General features: G+C 45.3%; 2 protein-coding genes across 3 annotated transcripts; one reads left to right on the top strand and one right to left on the bottom strand.

Moving 5' to 3' along the window:
• Positions 1–2,219: 2,219 nt before the first annotated feature.
• On the bottom strand, positions 2,220–20,653 carry LOC106807475 (retinoblastoma-associated protein-like). Its single transcript, XM_014809809.1, has 18 exons — positions 20,497–20,653; positions 19,252–19,307; positions 17,906–18,001; positions 17,382–17,513; positions 17,090–17,140; positions 16,832–16,914; positions 16,347–16,457; positions 15,840–15,988; positions 14,978–15,232; positions 14,134–14,325; positions 13,573–13,690; positions 12,926–13,071; positions 11,712–11,845; positions 11,168–11,336; positions 10,532–10,609; positions 10,047–10,154; positions 9,727–9,846; positions 2,220–2,312 (listed from the first exon to the last, which is right to left on the bottom strand). The coding sequence occupies exons 3-18, from the start codon at positions 17,941–17,943 to the stop codon at positions 2,220–2,222; spliced, it is 1,977 nt and encodes a 658-aa protein (XP_014665295.1). The 5' UTR covers positions 17,944–18,001; positions 19,252–19,307; positions 20,497–20,653.
• Positions 2,543–8,337, top strand: LOC106807498 (E3 ubiquitin-protein ligase MARCH6-like). Of its 2 annotated transcripts, none has more exons than XM_014809835.1 (4): positions 2,543–2,618; positions 3,900–5,406; positions 5,641–6,840; positions 7,357–8,337. In XM_014809835.1, the coding sequence occupies exons 2-3, from the start codon at positions 3,907–3,909 to the stop codon at positions 6,808–6,810; spliced, it is 2,670 nt and encodes an 889-aa protein (XP_014665321.1). In that variant the 5' UTR covers positions 2,543–2,618; positions 3,900–3,906; the 3' UTR covers positions 6,811–6,840; positions 7,357–8,337. The 2 variants fall into 2 exon arrangements, with proteins under 2 accessions (XP_014665321.1, XP_014665322.1); XM_014809836.1 differs by having other exon boundaries at positions 7,240–8,337.
• Positions 20,654–23,008: the final 2,355 nt, after the last annotated feature.

The following is a 23,008-nucleotide window of genomic DNA, read 5'->3' as shown; positions in this document are numbered from 1 at the left end:
ATAATATTATATAGATAATAGAATTACATAGATAAAATATTAACATAGATATTAAATTAGATATTTAACATAGTGTCTGACCGCTGCTTAGATTTAAGGGAACAGAGAGAAATCTACCGTAGTACTAATTGTTACAAAAATCTTCAACTACCATCGCATTTTCTGCCCCAATCGCGCTAAAAATTATTGATAAGCTAGCATGCAGAATTTCATTACGAGATATTTCTAGACACATACACGACAAATGCAAAATTCACACGCCATACTGCATGGAAATTTTAACTTAGCTATCGAATATATGGGAAGTGACAGCAAATACAGTGTACATGCATTCACACCATATGTAGGCCCGTAGTAGTTACTCTAATTATGCTGACCTGGGTGACCCCAATGAGTGCCCACATAATTAATATTTCACAAGTAATCAATTCAGCACGGCAGAACAGTAAACACAGTTTAACTAGCAAACGCTGAGTGTCTTTATGGAACATAATGGTAAGTCACTCGACCGTTCACTCGCGTAACAAAAGCTATCTCTGTATGCAAATATGATATCACAACAGCACTATTGTATACTAATTACAGTGGGGCTACAAGAGATTGCCTAATTCATAGAAAAATGTCTATATTTAATGTTTTAGTGAATTTAACCTTGTCTCTATGGTGATAACTATGAGTCTATGACAGTATAACTTCACAGGTGACCTCAACAGTTGAATATAACCAATTATTTAATGTTTGAAAAAGTGAGACTGAACAAGAACACATGCTAACTGGGAACAGATCGTACACACACGTTTCACAACCTTTCTAACTTACAGTTTATGTTCAGATATAATTTATCATAACATCAGATGTGTTTACCACACAGCTACTAGAACTAGCTACACCACACGTATGCAAATGGCTCTTGATCTTCTTCTTATTCCACGTCTTCCCCTTCCCCTACCTCTCTATTTCTTCTGTCACCTTAACTCTCCCCTCCGGTTATCAGTTAAGGTGACAGAAGAGATAGGAGGGGAGAGTGAAGGTGGCAGAAGAGATAGGAGGGGAGAGTTAAGGTGGCAGTAGAGATAGGAGGGGAGAGTGAAGGTGGTAGAAGAGATAGGAGGGGAGAGTGAAGGTGGCAGAAGAGATAGGAGGGGAGAGTGAAGGTGGCAGAAGAGATAGGAGGGGGGAGTGAAGGTGGCAGCAGGAGAGATAGGAGGGGAGAGTTAAGGTGGCAGAAGAGATATGAGGTAGGAGAAAAACCTCCGAATATACACTGAAAACATGTATACAATTCATACACTGAAAAACCTCCGAACTCTCCCCTCTCCTATCTCTGCTGCTGCCACTGCCACTCTCCCCTCCTATCTCTCCTGCCACCTTCCCTCTCCCCTCCTATCTCTCTCTGCCACCTTCACTTCCTTCACTTCCACTATCTCTTCTGCTACATTCACATTCTTCTCTGTCTCTATCTCTTTTGCCACCTTCATTTCCTCCCCTCCTCTATATCTCTTCTGCCAACTTTACCTCCTTCTCCTCTATTTCCTCTGATACTTTTTAATTCTTCTCCTCCTACCCTTCCTATTGCTCTCTTCTAGCTCCTTATGTGCTTTTACTTCTTTTCCTTTATGTGCTCCACCCACTCCTCTTTCTTCCCCTCCTCTACCACCCCCTGGTCACCTACCTCATCCCTTCAACTACCTTTTCTTCTTCCTCTATCAACTCCCATTCACCTACTTTCCATTCAACCTTTTCCCTTTTTCTTCCATCTCCTCCCTCTACTACATTTTCTATCCTCTCCACTCCCTCCAACATGAAGCCTATCACACTGATATACTGATAACTTCAGGCATGTACTGAACTGACGCTCAAGGGGTCGTTGTCGTATCAGGTACTACAGATATGTATCCGAGGTACATATATGTATACACAAAGTGTACCAGATTTGTACTACAGAAGTGTACCCTAACCCTAACCCTAAACATACCTCATATAAAAATATAAACAGAATACTAAACAACCTAAAACTACCTCGGGTACATATCTGTAGTACCTGATACGACAACGACCCCATCTGCTGAACTGACTAGTGGAATTTTATGAGCCAACTCAACCCTAGCATTACTGACCCAACTTGTGTGAGCGAGCGTTCGTGCGTGCGTGCGTGCGTACAACTGCATGCATGAATTTACACGTGTGTTTGTGTTGGTGAGTAACTGTATAACTGATACTCACGAGTACATTGGTGAGGCAAGGAGTCGTTGACTGGGCGTGTGTGGCGAGACTGTGACTTTTTCCCCATTTCCTGATCCTGGGGAAGCAGGCTGCAAACAGAACAGTGTTGTTACATACATGCCAGTTGTTTAATTACTGTTTTAAGGGAAACAATTCTTAATTAGAGGCTCTAGAGACATCATAAATTAGTTAGATATACGCCTATTATTAATGAATTAATAAACAATGAAATTTCGGCAGTGTGCTCTCTTTCTCATCCATGCGTTGGTATTTCGTTCCTTAAATGCACACTAGGTGGCAGCACATTTGAGAAACTGTCAGACATTTCTAAATTCTAGCTTCGATTTGTTTAGACATTAACGTCAGAGCCAAAACGTAGTTGCTAGTCCTAAAAGGTACGTCATATGTATTTCCTCACATTCAGTCACTATACCTGTACATGTCAACAATTTAATCGAATAATGTGGTCAATTCATACATGACCTTTTCATTCGTACTGACTCACAAAGTCGAACGAGTCACACACGACTCACGAGTGAATTTTCTCAAGGTGTAAAACAGCTGCCACTGCCCTGGCTCTCAACATTGGAGACTGTGAATCTCCCGTGGCTCAGATGACCACGTAAAATGGCGGTCCCGTCTCCAGTAATACTAAGGCCAATGGGGACGTAAAAGAACCACTGAGGGCGCAAAAAACTGGCTGTGACTGTAGTGCACAAACTTGGAATTTCAGCGCATCCGCAGTTTGGGTTTGGGCAACCAATCTTGAGATTGGGCAAACAGAGGTAAACGGAGCTTGCACAAACATATGATTATTAGGATTTCAAATGTTATATCATAACTATAAGGTCGTATACATTCTTTCCTCAATGTATTTGGCACCTTTCATTGTATAAATATTAAATGGTTATAATAAATAATTGGATAAGATTTAATATGACTCATGAGATAAATCTCTTCCTAGTTTGCACCACGCACACCACATACTCGCTATGAGCGGTTGTTGAAACACCAACTGTTTTCAGTTTGCCCAATCTTGAGATTGGTCAGCCAAACTAGGGAATCCGCAGTTTGGGCAGCACAATCGCTGCACAATCTCGAGATTATGCAGATTCCAAGTTTGGGTACAACATGACAACCCTCAGCGCCATTCGGCTAAAAGTAAAGGGCTAACTACCTGGCTTTACCCAAGCTAGGTCACACCCCATGACTAGCTATAGCCCTGGGGCCTGTTGTCAGAAACAAAATTAGTCTTAACATCAACTTCCACTCGTAACCATTGACAGAAACATCGCAACGTTACGAGAATGAAAAATCCTCGAAAATATCCTCTTAATATAACATATACCTATAACATTACAAGAGCCCAGACCCTCTCGTAACTTTAATATTAAGTTGAAAATAACACATTTACACTACGAATTACAATTATATACTGATTATATTTTATAATAATGATTAAAATGTGTTTTTCTTGAAAAACACGTCAAAATCATTAATTATCTACCGATCATAAAACAAAACAATACATTTACAAATGGCGTATGGCATTTGTTCTCTTGTTTTAAATGTTTGCCACGCTTGCCACGACTCTCGCGTCTATTATGTTTATATATATTTATATGTACACACATGCTAAGGTTGCGGAATAATTGAGTGTGGTTTTGTTCACACAGCCACGCGATGGAGGACAGTCACCAGGACATATGCCGGGTGTGTCGGTCGGAGAGCTCGCCTGACCGGCCGCTCTTCTACCCGTGCATCTGCACCGGCAGCATCAAGTACATCCACCAGGAGTGCCTGATGCAGTGGCTGAAGTACAGCAAGAAGGAGTATTGCGAACTGTGCAAGCACCGCTTCCTCTTCACACCCATCTACGCGCCGGACATGCCCGGCCGGCTGCCGATACGCGACATCATCAGCGGCCTGTTCTCGAGCGTCGGCACGGCGATACGCTACTGGCTTCACTTCACGCTGGTGGCGCTCGCGTGGCTCGGCGTCGTGCCGCTGACGGCGTGCCGCATCTACCGCTGCCTCTTCACGGGCTCCGTGTCGTCGCTGCTCACGCTGCCGCTCGACATGCTCTCCACCGAGCACCTGCTCGCCGACTGCACGCAGGGATGCTTCGTCGTCATGTGCACGCTCTGCGCCTTCATCAGCCTCGTGTGGCTGCGCGAGCAGATCCTGCACGGTGGCGCCCCCGAGTGGCTCGAACCGCCTGACGAACCGGCCGCCGACCCGAACGGCAACGACGCCGCGAACGAGGTCGTCGTCGCCGCCGCCCACGAGGGGGCGCCGGCGGGCGAGGATGCCGCGGACGGGGCGGCGGCGGGCGACGGCGACGACGCGCAGGACGTCAACTGGAATCCGATCGAGTGGGACCGCGCGGCGGAGGAGCTGACGTGGGAGCGGCTGCTCGGCCTCGACGGCTCCCTCGTCTTCCTCGAGCACGTCTTCTGGGTGATCTCGCTCAACACACTCTTCATCCTCATCTTCGCCTTCTGCCCGTACCACGTCGGCCAGTTCACGATCGCCGGGCTGCACCTCGACGGCTACTACGTCGCGTCGCACTTCGCCGGGCTGCTAACGACTCTCACCGGCTACGCGATCATCGCCGGCGGCCTCGTCGCGCTGCACACCGTCGCCGCGGCGACGCGCCTCCTCCGCACCGAGCGCGTCGTCGGGCTGTGCTACATCGTCGTCAAGGTGTCGCTGCTCGTCGTCGTCGAGATCGGATTGTTCCCGCTCGTCTGCGGCTGGTGGCTCGACGTGTGCTCGCTGCCGCTCTTCGACGCGACGGTCGAGGATCGGCTGAGCGGGTTCCGCGCGGCGCCGAGCGCGAGCATGTTCATACACTGGCTCGTCGGCATGGTCTACGTCTTCTACTTTGCGTCGTTCGTGCTGCTGCTGCGCGAGGTGCTGCGGCCCGGCGTGCTCTGGTTCCTGCGAAACTTCAACGATCCAAACTTCAACCCGATACAGGAGATGATCCACCTGCCGACGTACCGGCACGCACGCCGCTTCCTCGCCTCGCTCGTGCTCTTCGGCTCGACCGTGCTCGTCATGATGTGGATGCCGGTGAAGCTGATTAAGAGGCTGTTCCCTACGTTCCTGCCCTACCACGTCGTGCTGACCAACGACACGCCCGTCAGCGAGCTGTCGCTAGAGCTGCTGCTGCTACAGGTGGTTGTCCTCATACACACACACACATAGATTATAGATATTATTATTATTACTGACCCTTTTATTTCCCTTAATTTTCCTCATCATATTTCGTTCGTTGAAGGTCCTTTTTGAAGGTCTATTTTCCCCCCACTCCTCCCTCTATTTTTCTTATCACTTTTTCGTTCAGTGCAGGCCATCCTATTTCCCTGTTTTTTCCTACTTTTCACACCATCTCTCTTTCGCTCGTTGCAGGTCATCCTACCGGCGCTGCTAGAGCAGCCTCACACGCGGCAGTGGCTCAAGAACCTCGTGCGGGTGTGGTGCGGCGGCGTCGCCGGCGTCCTCAACCTCCGCTCCTACCTCCTCGGCGACCTCCCGCTCGCCGACGGAGAAGACGACGTCGTCGTCGGCAACGAGCCCGTGCAGCACGTGCAGCCGGCGCCGCCGCCAGAGGGCCTCGTCGGTCTCGGCGCGGAGCACCACGCGATCCTGCTCGGCGGCGGACCAACGGGCTTCCAGCCGTACCGGCGTCCCGCGGCGTTCGCTCTGCGCATCGCCGCTCTCCTCGCTCTCGTCTCCCTCACGCTGCTGCTGGGCAGCGTCGCCTGCCTGGTGGCGCCCGTCTGGATCGGCCGCCGGCTGATGCGCGTCTGGATGGGATCGAGCGCGATCCACGAGCTCTACACGACGGCGTGCGGCCTCTACGTGTGCTGGGTGGCGACGCGCGCGAGCACGCTGCTCTACGGTTGGCTGCCGCACGGGCGCGCCGCCATCGCGGCGCGCGTCCGCGAGCGCGCCGCGCTCGTCGTCAAGTCGCTCGTGCTGACGGCAATCCTGCTCGGCGTCGTGCCGCTGCTGCTCGGCTGCCTCGTCGAGCAGGTCGTCATCACGCCGATACGCATCCCGCTCGACCAGACGCCGATCCACTTTCCGTGGCAGGACTGGGCGCTCGGCGTGCTGCACCTGAAGATCATCTGCGCGGCGACGATGATGGGCCCCAACTGGTGGCTGAAGCGGCGGCTCGAGCAGGCGTACAACGACGGCCTGCGCGACGTGCGGCTCGCCGACGTCGTACGCCGCGTGTGCGCGCCCGTCGTCGCGTGCCTCGGCCTCGCGCTCGCGCTGCCTTACGTCGCCGCGCACAGCCTCGTGCCGGCGCTGGGCGCGGGCGACGAGCTGCAGCGGCTGATCGCGCGGCGCGTGTACCCGGTGTGCACTGCCGCGCTGTTCGTCATCGTGCTGCTCGGCGTGCAGACGAAACAGTTCCGGCGGCTCTACGAGCACATCAAGAACGACAAGTACCTCGTCGGTCAGCGACTCGTCAACTACGACCGCATGCCCGCCGCCGCGTTGGCTCGACTCGCCCCCATGCAGCAGCTGCAGGAGGAGGAAGAGGAGGCGCAGGAAGGGAGGGCGAGGTAGCCCCCGCACCCGGCGTGACGGCACGCGCAGGTACGTGTGCAGGTGTATGTCCACGTTACGTCCAGGTGTGCAGGTATGTACAGGTATGCACACACGTCGAGGTATGGAGACACGTCCAGGTGTGCAGGTCCATACAGGTATGCAAACACATCCATGTGTGCAGGTACGTACAGGTATGCAGACATGTGCAGGTGTGTCCCAGGTACGTAGACGACGTATGTAATACGATCACACGCTCACACGTCGTACGTATCAATACGCACAGAGCGGCACGTCTTACTGAGACGATAACGCCCGCTTGGTGTGTTTCCAGGATAAATGCTAGTAGGGATCAGGGTAAAAAATTCACAGGAGCGATGAGCGATTCGCTCTTCAAACATCCGAAATCGCTCCCGCAAAATTTTTGACGAGAGCTATTTTTTCCCACAGACTTGAAAAAGAGCTCCCGTGGAAAAAAAGTAATCATACTACGTTCGATCGAATCTTCACGATCTTGTCAAGATGCCTGGTACGCGCACGTAAACAAGTGAACATCTCTCGCTTCAGGTGCCCTCGATCACTGCATCAGTGGTTGGCAGACGGATGGACACGAGGTCGACAGATAGGATGGTAGCAGCGCAGGTGCCAACATAGGTGGCGCCGGCATCTGCGGTGGAGCCATGTTTTCATGCGAATGCTCAGTCAGTATCTACTAAAGCCTTTAAATGTCTAACGAACACTGAGCTGCTTCAGGTTTGTGTATATTGGAGGCGCAAAAATGTACCACGTACACGTAGCGAGATATATTTTTCTTCTTTGCATTGACAAATGTATTATTAGCTGCATTGGGTAGATTATACACGCAGGCAGATGTATGCGCGTGTATGTATATATATATATATAATATATGTATATGTATATATATACATATATATTGCTGCGCATCGTGTGTCGGCCTACGTGATCTGTTATCCTTTCTTAGGCCAATACACAATGGGCTGATTAAACTGAAATTGTTGTTAGCCGGAGTGCGTGACATGACCTTCTAGTCTCTGTGTCAAAAGCATGCACTTTCAACATTTAGCAGAGTGTGCGCGATGTATTTCAAATGAAATGGGCCGAGTGACAACAGTTCATGTCATATTTCGTCCCGAGAAATGTCCCTTTGGAGTAATATGTACTAAATATGAAATGATTTGTTTTGCTATATCATTTGCTCGACTCTCGTAGCTTTTTGTAGTAGTTGAATAAGAATATGTTTGTTGCATTGCGAGCAGTCTTGTATAGGCAGGGCATAGGATGATGATGATTGCTGTGAGACTAACATTACGCTAAATATGAATATTAATATGATCATTATCAATGCAATGGGGTTCAAAGTATATTTAACGCTATTAACTACTATTCACCATTTTTTATTTAATTACATCTTAATTGTTATAAAGTAGTTTCTTTTCTTGCATTGAACATAAGATTCGTGTATATTACTCCGTGAATAAACGAACCAGCAGCCATACGGCCGAATATAAATGTTGTAACATTCCAAAATGCTGTCCTTGTGCTCATCAGTGAAACAATGCCAAACAATGTAAAGTGGAAAGCGAAGAGGAAGATGTGAGTTTAAGTGAGGCTTGGCAAATTAAGTGAATACTTATGCATGACATGGTCCACATTCAGACGGGAGACCTATTAGATTTACTCCTGCTGAGATTTCTGATCAGTGAAACATGAAGGTATTTGCTTATGCAGCAGTGTTGTTCTGTACCTAAAACCTGAAATGTTCGCAATTGCAAGGCTAGCTAGCTAAATCTTGATACAGTTTCACTAGGAGTTTGGCCTTGGGTACTTTAGCTGTTGGTATATAGGGATTAAAAAGATACTATACAATGGATGTACTGATTAAGTTAAAATGCATGCAACGCATTATAATGTCAACTCTTGTTATTATGCTTAAGGCCCGCTTATGTCGGCCTACGATTTATCTATCGGCGACTACTTTATCGCCGATTAGCAGCGTAGCAACACTCATGTCGACTTGAAGTGACTACGCTGCACATCGCCGATCAGATCGTAGCGTTCCTGCATGAAACGTAGACGGGTTCGCGGCCCCAGTATTTGTACTAGCACAAGCAGTTCTTTAGCACAAACAGAGCAAGTTTGACGCCGGGACCAGTCTACATAAAACGAGTCACGTACGTAAACAACAAAATGGCGCTTACCAGTAAACATCATGTAACTTCGTAAATCTATCCTCAATTTTCTGAACATCATTATAATCATGTGCAGAAATTTTTTTCATGTGATTACGGAAAACTTAATATATATTTGAGAAAGGGTTTGTGCAATAATCCCTCTTTGTAAACTGCTGACGAGTGGCGTGTAGGCTGCCATTTTATTAATGACGTGACTTTTGATAATCATGTGACTCGACACGCTGCGGTGATTGGCTGCCACTCACGATTTGTCGCCGACAGCCGCATAGAAATAGAACATGTTCTATTCCTGGAATTTCCTGCGATCGCAGTCGGCGACCGTATTTTCGATCGCAAGAGAACTCATGTCGAGTTTGGTCGCTGATGTTTTTATCGGCGATCTGGCCGGTTTTTGACGTACGATATTCAAATCTTGTCGGCGACTAGGTCGTAAGGCCGACATAAGCGGGCCTTTAGAGAAACCCTATAGACAAGGCCTCGTTATACACATGCACGTAATACTGTAAAATTTTAATTGTTGAACAGCATTATTAATTATTATTACCATTTCCAAAAAATGGCAGCCATTTTAGAAGAGCCCATGTGCAGATAAAACCCTTACGGATAACAGTTAGTAGCTTTGTTAGGGGAAGACTGTTATAGATACCAAAGCAACACGGTGACAGAGGACCTAAGCACAAAAGAACAATTATAAAAGAGTAAGTAACATCTGCGTAACACGTACCTGCCCTCGTGTGGTGGAGTACTGGAGGATGTGGTTTTTCATCGCTTGCATGAAGATCGTGTTGTAGAAGGTGATGATCGAATGTGTGGAAGAACCCGTAATAACAACTTTCCTGTAAACCTACACGAAAACACAAACGATGTAAGTATATACAAATCTACGCTTAGTTGGCTGTGCAGAGCACCCACTCGATTTTTCTGTGGGTTAAGAATTCACAACCATCTTTTGCATCACTTATATCTTTTTCACCATTAAAGTTCGCCCAGTCCCTCTCTCACTCATATCCTCGCACTCATGGCATGAATGTATGTGATACTCACCCCTTGGGAGGTGTGGGGCATCCGCCCATAGGCGGATACAATCGTCTTGAACTTCACCTCCCGCTCACAGAGAACCTTACAGATCGCGTACACACTGCACATCATCATCTGAAATGACACAACGAACCGTGTGAGCATCAGAGCCGCGACACCACCAACACTACTATGAGCATTACCAGCATTCAATTGCCCTGTGAGTCCACGATTCCTGTCCGCGGATAGAAATGCACAACCGATAGGCATTACATCCAGCCTCCAACATGGAAAGTGGATAAGGGTTAAGAGAATGAATAGCCGGTTCACACAGATCTGACAATGCCTGCTTAGAAATATGGAGACTTTCTAATCTAAGACATCGCGCACTGATGTGAGACCAACCAACAACTGCCCCAAAATTCCCCACACCACACTGAAGAATCACAGGTGAAAAAGTTATCAAGTAATTTAGGTTCTGGTATAGTACAAGTGTGTAAGCATTGCATCACCTGATCTAGATGTCGATCTCTAAGAAGGTCTGACTTCTGGGTGACCACGTGTTCCAAACATGTCCAAATCTTCTGCACCTGAAACATCGTGCAAACGTTGGCATTCGGCAAATGCGAGTGCAGCAGTCAAAAGGGACAAAACTACGATCATATCTAGTATAATGGTGAGGAAATTCATTGAACGAATACTGTGCAACAGTAAATGTAGTATCATTCAAGCAAAAAATCAAACAAACATCAGTGAAAATCCTGTTTTCGGCTACATTACGCTCATAACACGAGTACTTACACTTGCACGTACACACACAGTATACCGGGTTAGAAATGAACTTTTGAACAAGGGAGTCCGGCCCTCAAAAAGAACTTGTTAGTATAGCAGAATTTTCAGTCTACACCAAAATTTTCCAATACAAAAAGAGTGTGTAATGCTTGAAATTATGTTTAAAAATGAACATTGTAAAAAAAAATACAGTAAACAAATGAAAGGGGAATTTATTTTCTACAGATTAATTATTTATTTTTAGTTTATTAAACAGTTAAAATTGAGAGTTTTTGAAATGTCCGGATTCTCGGGTGGTCCAGATTTCTGGCGTCCAGATTTGTGGACTTCTACTGTAGTACACAAGCTGTACTTGCCACGTCCGTGGGTATGTCGAGGTACTTGCACATCGCCTGCAGACGACTATGAGCGAGGCGACAGACCTTGTTCAGAAACAATGCGAGCGAGTACGAGTGACCGGCTCGCCGCGACGGCGACACCGGCGACAGATGAGTGCCCCCTGGTGGCCGGATCGGTGAGCGGAACCTGCAAGACATCGAAAAGGAGTGAACATCCCAGCCTAGGCAGCTCATTCCAGCAGCAGAAACACATAGTTGCTATGACGATATTCAGTGATGGAAATTCCAACCCCCCCCTCCCGGTCCGGCTAAAGTATCGTAATCAAAATTTACGAATTAGGACTGGCTTGGTTTACAAGACTGTGATAACAAGACCACAGTTGTTCGCAATACAGGTTAACAGTAAATAATGTCACCAACATATAGCTGTGTTGGGGTGGAAGTGGGCATATATACAGATACAAACAGCTTGATACAGCAGTGTGGGGGTAGAAGTGGTCTCTGTGTATGAATTTAGAGGGTAAGGGTGATATCTGCGTAGGAATACAGAGATTATACATACAGCTGTGTGGGGTAGTCCCCTTGATGTAAGGGACTCGTGCTTGTTGCGGCCCAGTGAGTGAGCAGATCAAAGACAGGCGAGTTCTCCTGCCAGGCTAGCTGCTCCAGTATGCTGTTCTCAACATTCTGCAAGTGCTGTAACACGCAGAAACATCACCCATATACGCTGCGGTCAAACCTTTGTTAGCGGTAACAAGAGCGTCCATAGACGAACAGACACCTATCTATAGAATTAGACACTATTAGAATTCTTACGGAGTGATCCTTACACACAGGGTGTGACTATAGATACAAGCTCGGATACCCATACACTCTCAACCCGTTGATTAAATTCCACCATACCTTGACGACGTCACTATTGACACTATCCACCTGCCGATTAAAGGGTCCATTGATTATGCAATGTTGACGAATGCTAGAGTAACTGGTACCTTGTGTAGTTAATAAATACATTACCTTATAGCCAAACGCGTATTAGTTTGTACAATATCACTGCTGGTTACTAAGAATTGTCTAATTAAAATCCGCAGTCCAAAAATCAGTTGTTTACAGTTTCAAACCGCTGCCGGCGAAGCGGGTGTGATACAGATTTATAGTGCACCGGACATTTTCGCACACATGCTCGGCCGTATGCAATGGTATCATTATTGATTTCGTAAACATGGACGCTCGTGATAAGGAACTTTTTGTCAGGGCTGTCCACGTGCGTCCATGATTAGTACGTGTGTTTTACTCTATTTCCATGTTTAGTCCGTGGCCGTGGTTACACCGCTGACACCTCCGTTTCATCTGGCGTCCAAAACATACGGGCCGCACAAATGTTTACGTCATCGCTTGACTCCTGGATGACATTTACGGCACGTAAATGATACGTTGATACATATCAACAACCGATTTCAAGTCTTGTTTGTAATGTAACCAGCAGATATTAGACAAACTAATACGCGTTTGGCTATAAGGTAATGTACTTATTAACTACACAAGGTGCCAGTTACTCTAGCATTCGTCAACATTGCATAATCAATGGACCTATTATTCCTTTAATCATCACCATACCTTGACAACGTCATTCGTGACACTAACCACCTGCCGATTAATTACCACCATATCTTGACAACGTCATTCATTACACTATCCACCTGCCGATTAATTACCACCATATCTTGACAACGTCATTCATTACACTATCCACCTGCCGTTTAATCATAACCATACCTTGACGACATCACTCGTTAGCTTCGGCTCGGCTTTGATGAAACTCTCCAACACTTTGACGAAGTGAAACGGCTTCAGGTCGAACACGTCGAGCACCCATGGAAAGGAAAACTCCGACGCGAGATCGTGCTCCCCGAGCAGCGCACCTGCGAGGTCATTTACGAGAGTGAGCGAGGCGAACGTTTACAAATTCACGTTACGCGTCGCGGCCTTACTCTGCAGTGCTGAGCAACTCTGGGTCATGTCCTTATTCGAAGCATAATAGCATGAGAGACAAGGCGCGTTGGCATGAGGAGCCTGGGGTTGAGACAACGGGGTGTGATTCCGAGAGGGAACTTCTGCAGGGTTTATCGGTTATTCTATTTGAGATCAGAATCGATCTCTCAACCTCTGCGAGATTAGAGATCATCGTGTCCCGCCACCCACCCCAGATATTGCCGCTAGATCGGTCAAGCAAAGTCAAATTTGTATGTGGTGTACGACAAAATGTCTGCACATTGTTACTAAGCATTGACTTTAGACTTTAGAATATTCTATCGCAACAACAACTAGCCAGAGTTGCCTGCCAACCACATGAGGTGGATAGTTCAACGCCACGTCACTGCTCACGCACGAGATATCTGCGGGCAGGCGCGCGCGCGGCGTACCTGACGTTGCTCCGTACACTGTGAGCACGACCTCGACGGAGCAGGCAAGCAGAGAGCGGTGGAACGAGTCGCTGCACAGCAACGGCGTCAGGTCCGATGTGGCCAGTCTCTCCTGCTCCTACACGAACAACAATCGTTCGTCACCTACTCCTCATACGTGCATGTATAAGCACGTCTGTTCGAGGACAAGATAGCTCTGTTTGTATGTCTACGCCAGCGAGAGAAACACCGATGAATGCTGGGAAGCTGATGGCGCAACGCATGATAAACGTAAAAACCTCATCGTTTGTCACATCGGCAAAATCGTGACCCTAGACGATTTCTTTACATGTGCAATGCTTACAATATGCAGCGTCTTTCCACAGTTACACACGTGAGCGATAAATTTGTAACGCTGGCCACTAAAAATTGTCGCAGACTCGCAGCCTGCTAAATTGCAAAAAAACAAACACAGCGGCCGAATCTGAACAGAAAAACAACGCCACCACGACTGAATCGCCAACGAAAAATCTGCGTCGTAGAAGAACAAAGGGCGAGCCTGTGCCGTGGACGCACGCTCACCGTGCGTAGCATGGACTCCATCACGCGGTAGTAGAGGCTGCTGGCCACCGTGTAGCGTTGCCGCGCCGTCTGCTCAAACAGGCTGGAGCTGCCGGATACCGCCGGCAGTGCCGTGAGAAACTTGTTCACGAACTGCTCCTGCATCTGTCTCGCGCGGCACTGAATCAGCTCACCCGTGTCTATCGAACAGTTCTGCGAGGAACGTAGAAAAAAACGTAAAAAACGTCAATAAAGTAAATGCGGTGTGTAACTGTAGAGTGAAACCACAATGTAAAATTACAGCATGATATTGTAGAATAAAATTACGATGTGAAATTACATCATGATATTGTAGAGTACAACAACAGTGTGAAACTATAGCATGAAATTCGTAGAGTAAGATGAGGCAGTGAGAAAGTGAGAACACTATTTCAAAGAACCTAGAGCAAATGTGAAATCACGGTGTGCAAATCTAGTGCAGCCAATGCTCATCACTAACTACACAGCTTCATACGAACAAACGATGAGCTTCTTCGAACCCACACGCGGTACAGCGGCAAACAACTGCCCTGTAGAGACGGTCCAGGCCTCCCACACCCACAATAAACACCCACACTAACCGCACACACGAAACACTACGCAAAAATGAAAATCAACACCATCGCCTTCTCGCAACGAACAAACCCGCATAGACAAGACCTACAAATTCGCCCCGGCGCCGCCCGCAAATTCGCTCCGTGCCGCCCGCAAATTCGCTCCGTGCCGCCCGCAAATTCGCCCTGCCGCCGCCACCTCCCTCCACGCCCCCGGCTCCTGTCTCCGCGCGGATCGACGCACAGAGACGTTGACGGGTCACCGTGCTCACCCTGAAGAATGCAAGCAACTGCTCGCTGGGATTCGTTGGTGACTTGGCGAGGATCGAGCGCAGCTGTTGCAGCGTGTTCAGCGCAGCTCGCACCGGCGTGGGAGGCAGCGCCCCCTGGGCAGCAGCGGCGTCCCCTGCCGGCGACGGAGGCGAGGGTTTCGGCATCAGCAGTGGGTTGTGCTCGAGGAACTGCGTCTCCTCAAAATCACCGTGGCGACGGTAATGCTTCTGGTAGAGCTGAGCGAGACTCGCCACCTGCAACGCAGATCATAGCCATACATATAGTTATATACATACATGTGTATATAAATACATATGTGTACACAACACAGATAACAATTTTCTTGACAAATTTAAATTGAAACGATTTTTTTTACCTACTCCTGGTACATACATATATAAGCACATCTGAACAAGGACAAGATAACCCTGTTTGTGCGTCTACAAGAGGATAAAGGTCGGGGTTTTCCCGCCTTGACATCCACAACAGAGATCATTGTGTCTTGAAGCCACCGTCGGCATCACAAACGCTGGCATCCATATTGACACTGCGACATCTGAACCGGAAACGTGTCACGCCATAATTCCTTTCAGAATAAACACTTTCTACGATAGATTCACTAGAAAGAATCTATCCACCACCATGTCTCACACATACTGGCTTCATCACCAATCAGGTTCCCTACTGCTCATTCTACATGGCAAAATCCTGCGGCATCGCCGGTATGGTTCGTTAGCGTGACGATGGTCCGACGGAGACGGTAATCGAATCTCCGCCGATCCACGACGTGTTCCGCACGTCGTCGCCGCGTTTCAAGACGACAGCGTGTTCTTCGTCTATTAGGCGAATCTATGTGCTTACGTCGGCGTGCGGGACAGAGCAGACGAAAGGCTGCCAGTACGTGACGTGAACACGCAGTATCTCCTCCAGCGTCGTGTTCGTCTGGCCGGCGAGTATTTCCAGGATCGTGTGAGGCTGCTCGAGTGACGACCTTCCCACCACCGTGTCCGCTAAAGCACGCGAACACGCGCGCGCGTAAATACTCACTCACGCTGCACGTATACATTCACACGCTCGTTTAACGAGTTTTTTTTTTCAAATTGTTAAAAAACTATTCATTTAATAAGTACTGTGTAATAGTTGATTAAAGCAACATATCAATCAAATATTATTGGAAAAGAACTAATGGCAACATCCAAATTAAACAATGTTAATCCTCTGGCGATGCTCGTATTTAACCCCTGACCTGTGACACTAGCACAGTGTAAGCACTGTATAATAATGGTCTCATTTAACAGACAGTTCAAATCACAGGGCAGGCCTCTTGTTTGTTAAACGAGCTACGATACCAATAGGATGCTGTTTTACCGAATGGGCTCTGCAGAGTGAAGCTTGGTACAGACATGATGACGTGGTCACAGGCACACAGTAGAAGGTGGAATGCCGTGATCAATTCATGTCCACACGACAGCGCCCTATCTAGAATGTTAACACACAGGCATAGTTACGACAAGCCATCGTGTGCACGCACCGATTAATTGAGCAAACCTACCACTCATGCATATGTTATGGTGCATTCTTCACTGTAATTAGTACGGAGGTTTTTTTGACATTTTAACATGCGGTTATGATTTAAAAATCCTAATGCATTATTATGAGACAAAAATTCCTTCTGAAAGTGTTGAGCTCAACACGAAAATCATTACTGAAGATTCATGTGTTAATATCATTGTGCAGTCATGCAAGCCCACCAACGTCTGTTACAATCGCATGAAAGTGTAGAACAATAACACATAAATGCATAAAACATAGATTGAGCTATTACAGCTAATAAATGCTACACAAACATTTACCTTTGGCAAGAAGAAAAAGCGTCCATATCCACTGTTTCACTCTGTTCGTGTTTAATTCAGCTGTATCAACATTTTCTTTTTCGCTGCAAAACCAATATTATGAGATTTATAGCTATAATCATGCCTCGTAAAATAACTGGTTAACTTACCTCTGAGAATCAAATCAGATCTAACAATTAAATGATGCAAAACTTCTACAAAATACCACGCAAACAACTGTTTTTGTAATTGCGTTACATTTATAGCTCATTAACTCACCCACTTATAAGAAATGCACTGTGTTCTTCTCTAAATAAGTCTGGAAACAACCTGCCAAAAATAAGCCGAACAACAAATGAATTGATATAAACTAAATAAAACTAAATAGTATTTTAACACTAAATTCTTAAATTAAACTTTTACATTTGAACGTTGCACACCGAATACAACAATGGCATTACCAAATAATAATCAACTTTACTAACACAGATTATGAAATATATATAATAGTCTAACAAACTCCATAGAACTGCGAGTTTATGACCGATCCAGCAAATAGTCTGACAGTTACCTTTCGAACTTGTAGAAGAGGCACGATGTGACGCAATATTTACGTTCTAGCGCACGGAACCTGTAGGATACTGGTTCGCTGAATGGCAGCAGCTCTCTCACAATACGCATCTTCTTAAAGAATGTTAACATTCTGCAACAACAGATTTCAGTCCATTTTAACACATAATTTAGCTGCTTTAGCATTGATTCTTCTCTCGATTACAAGCCCTTAACCATACTCGGGCACTTGAAAAAGCTCCTTTAGTGGAGTAAAAAAATCCCATAAAAATAAGTGTTGCCAGCTTAGAAACATTACATGGAAATCTATAAACATACGTTCCTGATATTAGTAATAACATTAAAAATCTATACGTAACAGTATAGTTTAGTATGGATATGGAAATGGTAATAAACATATCTGACTCATCTACGCACTGTATCAATGTCTATGAAACACAAGTGGTGGACAACTATCATGACTGCCGAAAAATCACCGGATTCTATGTGCGGTGCATTTAACATGAAGCATTTCTTGTTACTTACGTGACATGAGCTGCTGAGATGAGCTGGGAAACTGTCATAGTTGCCGAGTCACGTTCCAGAGCTTGAAGGTTTGGGTCACCCAAGCCATAAGGCTCCCTGCATGTATCGCAAAATATCCAAACATGTTCTAACACGTACGTTACAACAAACACATGCACACACACACACACACGCACGCACGCACGCACAAGCACACATGCAGACACACGTTTATCAGACGAAATAGAAAATTGGTTGCAATTCACAACCAGGATTGGTATATAACAAATTTACACGGAAACTGTAACGATGGTATAGCTATAGAAACAAGACATCAAAGAAACCAAACATGCTAATAGTGAATTGTTTGCAAGGTACTACATTACTATGATTACAAATAAAATGTAATTGCACAAACAGTTAAAAATAATAACAAGAGCCGCAGAGCGTCTGGGCTCATCTGAGGTCTGTTGCTACGATTATAAACGTAAAATTTCAGTCGTGCGTAGTACCACATTTGTTTAGGCGCGCAGATATGCAGACACGCAGTTGCGTACACATCATTGTTAGGACACGCCCACTATCGCAGATGGAGGGTAGGGGGAGGGTGGGGGTAGGGGGTGGGGGAAGGTGGGGGAAGGGGCGGGGGGAGGGGGTGGGGGAGGGGAAAGGGGAGGGTGGGGGGAGGGAGCTCTAATAGCAAAAGCAGTTCACTCCTTTGTTAACAGTCAACAAATCCATGTTTAACCCTCCTCTTGAGGGTCAAAAGGTTATCCGACACTTACTCTTCGCATGTTCAGCAGAAGGGACATTTCATGGTCCTTTCAATAAAGCCATAAAAATGCTAGGTCACCGCTGAAACAAAAAAGTTTTTTCAATCGCTCCGTCAGACCATAGTCCTCAGAAAATGTCTAAAATCTGCCCCTGTGCCCATTGACCTTTGACCTGTGACCTCCAATTTCGGCACAGTGATGGCTTTTCTTACCATGGTGTTATACACCGACTATCACGAGCCTAGGTCGATCGAGCCGTTTAGATTTGTGCCGCAATTCTGCATTTCCTCCCTATACCTTAAGTTAAGGAGTGAATGTTACCCCTTCTTTTACACCTCTTGACCTTTGACCTTTGACCCCCAGCTTCGACATCCCAACTCGTTTTGACGATCCCCCCCAACGACCCGAATATCGTGACCGTACGTCGAGCGGTTAAGATTTGTGCCCAACTGTTGACGGACGACCGGACGGACGGACGGACGGACGGACGGACGATCAAGCGATTCTACAAGCTGCATCTGACTATGTCAGATGAGCTAAAAACTCATGTTCTGACACTCTAGTGTGATACTTTACTATTAATTTACCAAATACCTAATATCTAGTGATGCAATGTAGATTACACAGATGTACCATTCTGGTGGGTTAACCTATAAAATACATAAACGATGTATAATTTATCACTGAAGCATACATTTATACAAATATAATACAATTGCATAATGCCAAACAAATATAATATAACGCATAGTAAATTTTGCTACCATATTATGTTGGTATCACGTTCATATCAAGAAAAGACTATAGTCTGCGAAAACTGATTATACTACTAGTTCTAATATGGCCGAGGAATGTTTAACTGCAACATCACTATAGTAGTGTGTATATATATACAATAAACTGTAGGAAGAGCAAAGTAACGGCATACAGTCATAGAAAGCCACGCATGCCTAATCTGTGATTATTAGTCTTTTAATTACCACATAATAATGGTCTCAGGTCAAGTGCTGTACCATTTACTAATGCCATAATTGGAAAAGCCAAATGTTATGCTGAAATTCAACATTCAGGACGTCGTAAATGTTAAAAATATCGCTCCATTTTTATCTCATGAAATCCAGTGTTTCCCCTGGCCAAAAAGGTCTGTCAGGTGGTAAATTGTTTGTGTATGTGTTAGCGCGTTTTGAGGTCCTAGCAAAGCACTCAATCAGCTAGTGAGGTCGGGGGCATGCCCCTTAGAAATTTTTAGAAAAAATGGTCCAATTTGGTGCATTCTAAGCTATTTTGGTGCATTATAAGCACTGTTCTACGGAAGAACAGTGATTTTCGATTTCAGCGATGCGGTGTTTTGGACAAATTTCAGTGTGGCGGCTGAGAATTGAGCGAGGCGGTGCCTCGCTCATGTCAATGCAGGGGAAACACTGGAATTAATGTCAATTGAACTTATAATGCTAAATGAAATAAATTATAATGTAATAAAGAATAGATGTATGTTACTATAGCAGGTCTCTACATCTAACAGATTCACATGAAAAGTTGTGGGAATCTTGACAAAGCATAATGGAATGTAGATGCACATGGACGGTCCCGACCATAATGCAAATTAAGTGTATTTGTCATACTTTTTGTTTGGTTATATCCTTGTTAGTATTCCGGGGTCATAGTTAATTTATGTGCATACTTTTTATAATGCTTGCATTTATAATTAATAAACAAAGCAAATCTGCGATGTAAATTTTTATTTAAATATATGTTAATTTTGATGACAAATAATCAGGACTTTAAGGTGGTACTTTTTTCATAATGGTTATATCTTTTAAGAAACATATATATACATACCTTAAAATCTTGTATATCACTTACTACACAGAAAAGCTTAGCCCATATTGCCAAGGCTTTGGCTGAAATGTCTTCTGGACATCTTAAATCTCTACAAAACTGGCTAAAGGCAGCATCTTTACAGACAGGTTCATCACCATCGGGCAGTCTTGCACTGTCACTGTAATGGAAACATACTATGTACAATAATACCTACATTATGGTAACTCTATGGTTACTGTTGGACTTCAAATCAAAGTGTCACTGTCAGGGTGCATGTACATTATTGCAATGACTAGACACGATCTATATGACAGTAAGTGAATAACTCTGAAAAGTTGGATACAGTATATCATCAGTCCACCCAGTATCCCTAACCCAAACAATGATGTAACCTAACCTTAATGTAATATCAGCAAAAGTTCATGTGCTAGCAAGGAATCACGGGGGTAAGCAACCTAGCACGAACCCGGGTACCAGGTATGTGCAAGTAGCTGACAGTCAAAACAAACCCGAGATGTGCACAGCCAGGGTAAAAAATACTTTTTTTTTCATTAGAGCCATTTTTTGAAGCTCCAGAATTCCCATTTTCTTCCAGACGGTCCATTTTCTATGTATCCAGAGCCATTTTCATAGTTTCAAATTTTCGAAAAATACGTAATATAATGTACTCTTATTTTATTTGTGGGGATGGGGACATCAATGTAAATTGTATGTTATTAATTCCATGAATGTGTCAAATTTTCTGTTAATACATACATGTACCTATAATTATATTTACATTACTACATATCACTAATCACACTTGTAACTCATGATCCAAACATCCTTTGAATCCATTCGCATTCACAATGCCGCCTCCGAGGCTCCGACACCTCTGACCTCTCCCATCTTCTAAGTTCTAGTATCATATGATAGTACCATACTACCATTCTGTCCACCACTCCCCTTCTCAGTTCTCACTCTTCTCTCTCTACATGTACACATGCTTCACTAGTCACTACTTCTAGATTGCTTATTGTTTTGTTACTCTGTAATAAACATACAGTATGAACCACGTTATCTTTTCGTTTGGATGCAAATAAATGTTTTTTTATATAAAAATACCACTGTGCAGTTGTTTGTTTCTTTTTTCAGTCTCAAAATAAGAAAGTACACGGTTAATTTGTCCCAGTCTCACAGAGATGTCACATCACATCTGTCAGCATATAGTTTATCATTGACTATCATTCATAGTTTCAACAGACAATGTATGAATGCAATTGTCATCACATCATTGCAGATTAATACAAGGCAAGAGCTGGATTCAGCTGGTATTATTGTCAAGTTAAATTTAAATATGAATGAAAGTGTCAACAGTTTCTAGTTCTACACTCTGTTGTATAACTTTTATTATCAATTGTATTTTATTATGCGTCAGCGGGTTGATCTAGCCAGCGCCAGCTGCATCGGATACATAAGCTGGGTTTACACTGACGATTTTGAGTTGCCAAATTGTACGAACTTGGCAGTTTGGCAACTGACAATCGCCTGTGTAAACGCAAAAGTCGCACGTCCAGCCGATCGATAGCAGCGAGTCGGAAGATTAGAACTGAACATGTTCTCATTTCCCTAACTCGGAGCAGGCAAGTTGGACGTTTTTTTGCCAAGTGGCCAATCAGACAACAGCAATCAGGGGTGTGTCCCTCCACCCTAGGGGGAGAGCACGTTTTTGCTTTAGGCACCACGTTGGCGGCATGTAATACATGCAAAGATGCGTATCAGCGTCGCCCCACGCGCACGCTACGGGTCAAATGTTGAAACGTTTGCGCCTCGCTGACAATAACGTAAGAGCTTTGAATACATATATAGAGAGGTTGGTAGAAAGAAGAAAAACGCCAACTTGACTGCATATAATCGTCAGTGTAAACCCAGCTTAAGCCGGTGCTGCATGCATGCACGGTGTATATGTAGCGCTCGCTGTACGTACGTACTTGTGTACATTTCAATTTATCAAGCCATGGGAGAGATTTTCTCTCGGGCGATCGCTTCCGTTATTGTTCTTACCAGAGCGATTTTTAGAGCTTACCAGAGCGAAATCGCTCGTCGCTCCGATGTATTTTTTCCCCTGTGCACAGCGCGTGGCTTTTAATTGCTATCGAAGAGGAAATTTGGCAGCGACTGTTTTGCAGTTATTAGCATGCCGGGCATTTGAGTCGGAATTTCAGGAGTGTCAGTGGGACTGGGAGGAATGGTGGTAGAATGTGTAATTAGCACAAATTTATGAATTTTCAGTGCACTGGAGTTGATTAACGGGGTACGGTAGTAACGGTATACTCTACCAGTGACGTAATTTTGGAAGAAATCACTAATTAAAACTTTAATTTACTCAGTCGACGTACAACTACAAGTTTCAAAATGAATTATTTTTGTCACGACTTGGACTTACGGTCTCTAGACACATACATTATCATAATTCTATTTGTGTCAACATCAATAAATATATGAAAGTATTATCATTTAACGATTCGTGTTTTGCATTTAAATGCAAAAC

The sequence above is a fragment of the Priapulus caudatus genome, unplaced genomic scaffold (assembly GCF_000485595.1).
Source record: "Priapulus caudatus unplaced genomic scaffold, Priapulus_caudatus-5.0.1 Scaffold218, whole genome shotgun sequence".
In the NCBI taxonomy this organism is placed as follows: Eukaryota; Metazoa; Priapulida; class Priapulimorpha; order Priapulimorphida; family Priapulidae; genus Priapulus; species Priapulus caudatus.
Note: the sequence above shows the minus strand (reverse complement) of the source record. Positions and strands in the feature narration are given on the sequence as shown.

What these genes read in the sequence shown, in the direction of transcription:
- LOC106807498 (XM_014809835.1), top strand. Translation starts at nt 3,907, where the DNA reads ATGGAGGACAGTCACCAGGACATATGCCGGGTGTGTCGGTCGGAGAGC. An exon ending in TAGAGCTGCTGCTGCTACAG is followed by an intron (nt 5,407 to 5,640) that starts GTGGTTGTCCTC and finishes CGCTCGTTGCAG; the next exon opens with GTCATCCTACCGGCGCTGCT.
- LOC106807475 (XM_014809809.1), bottom strand. Translation starts at nt 17,943, where the DNA reads ATGACAGTTTCCCAGCTCATCTCAGCAGCTCATGTCAC. An exon ending in GCTTTTTCTTCTTGCCAAAG is followed by an intron (nt 16,458 to 16,831) that starts GTAAATGTTTGT and finishes TTAACATTCTAG; the next exon opens with ATAGGGCGCTGTCGTGTGGA. An exon ending in GCTCTGTCCCGCACGCCGAC is followed by an intron (nt 15,233 to 15,839) that starts GTAAGCACATAG and finishes TCTGCGTTGCAG; the next exon opens with GTGGCGAGTCTCGCTCAGCT.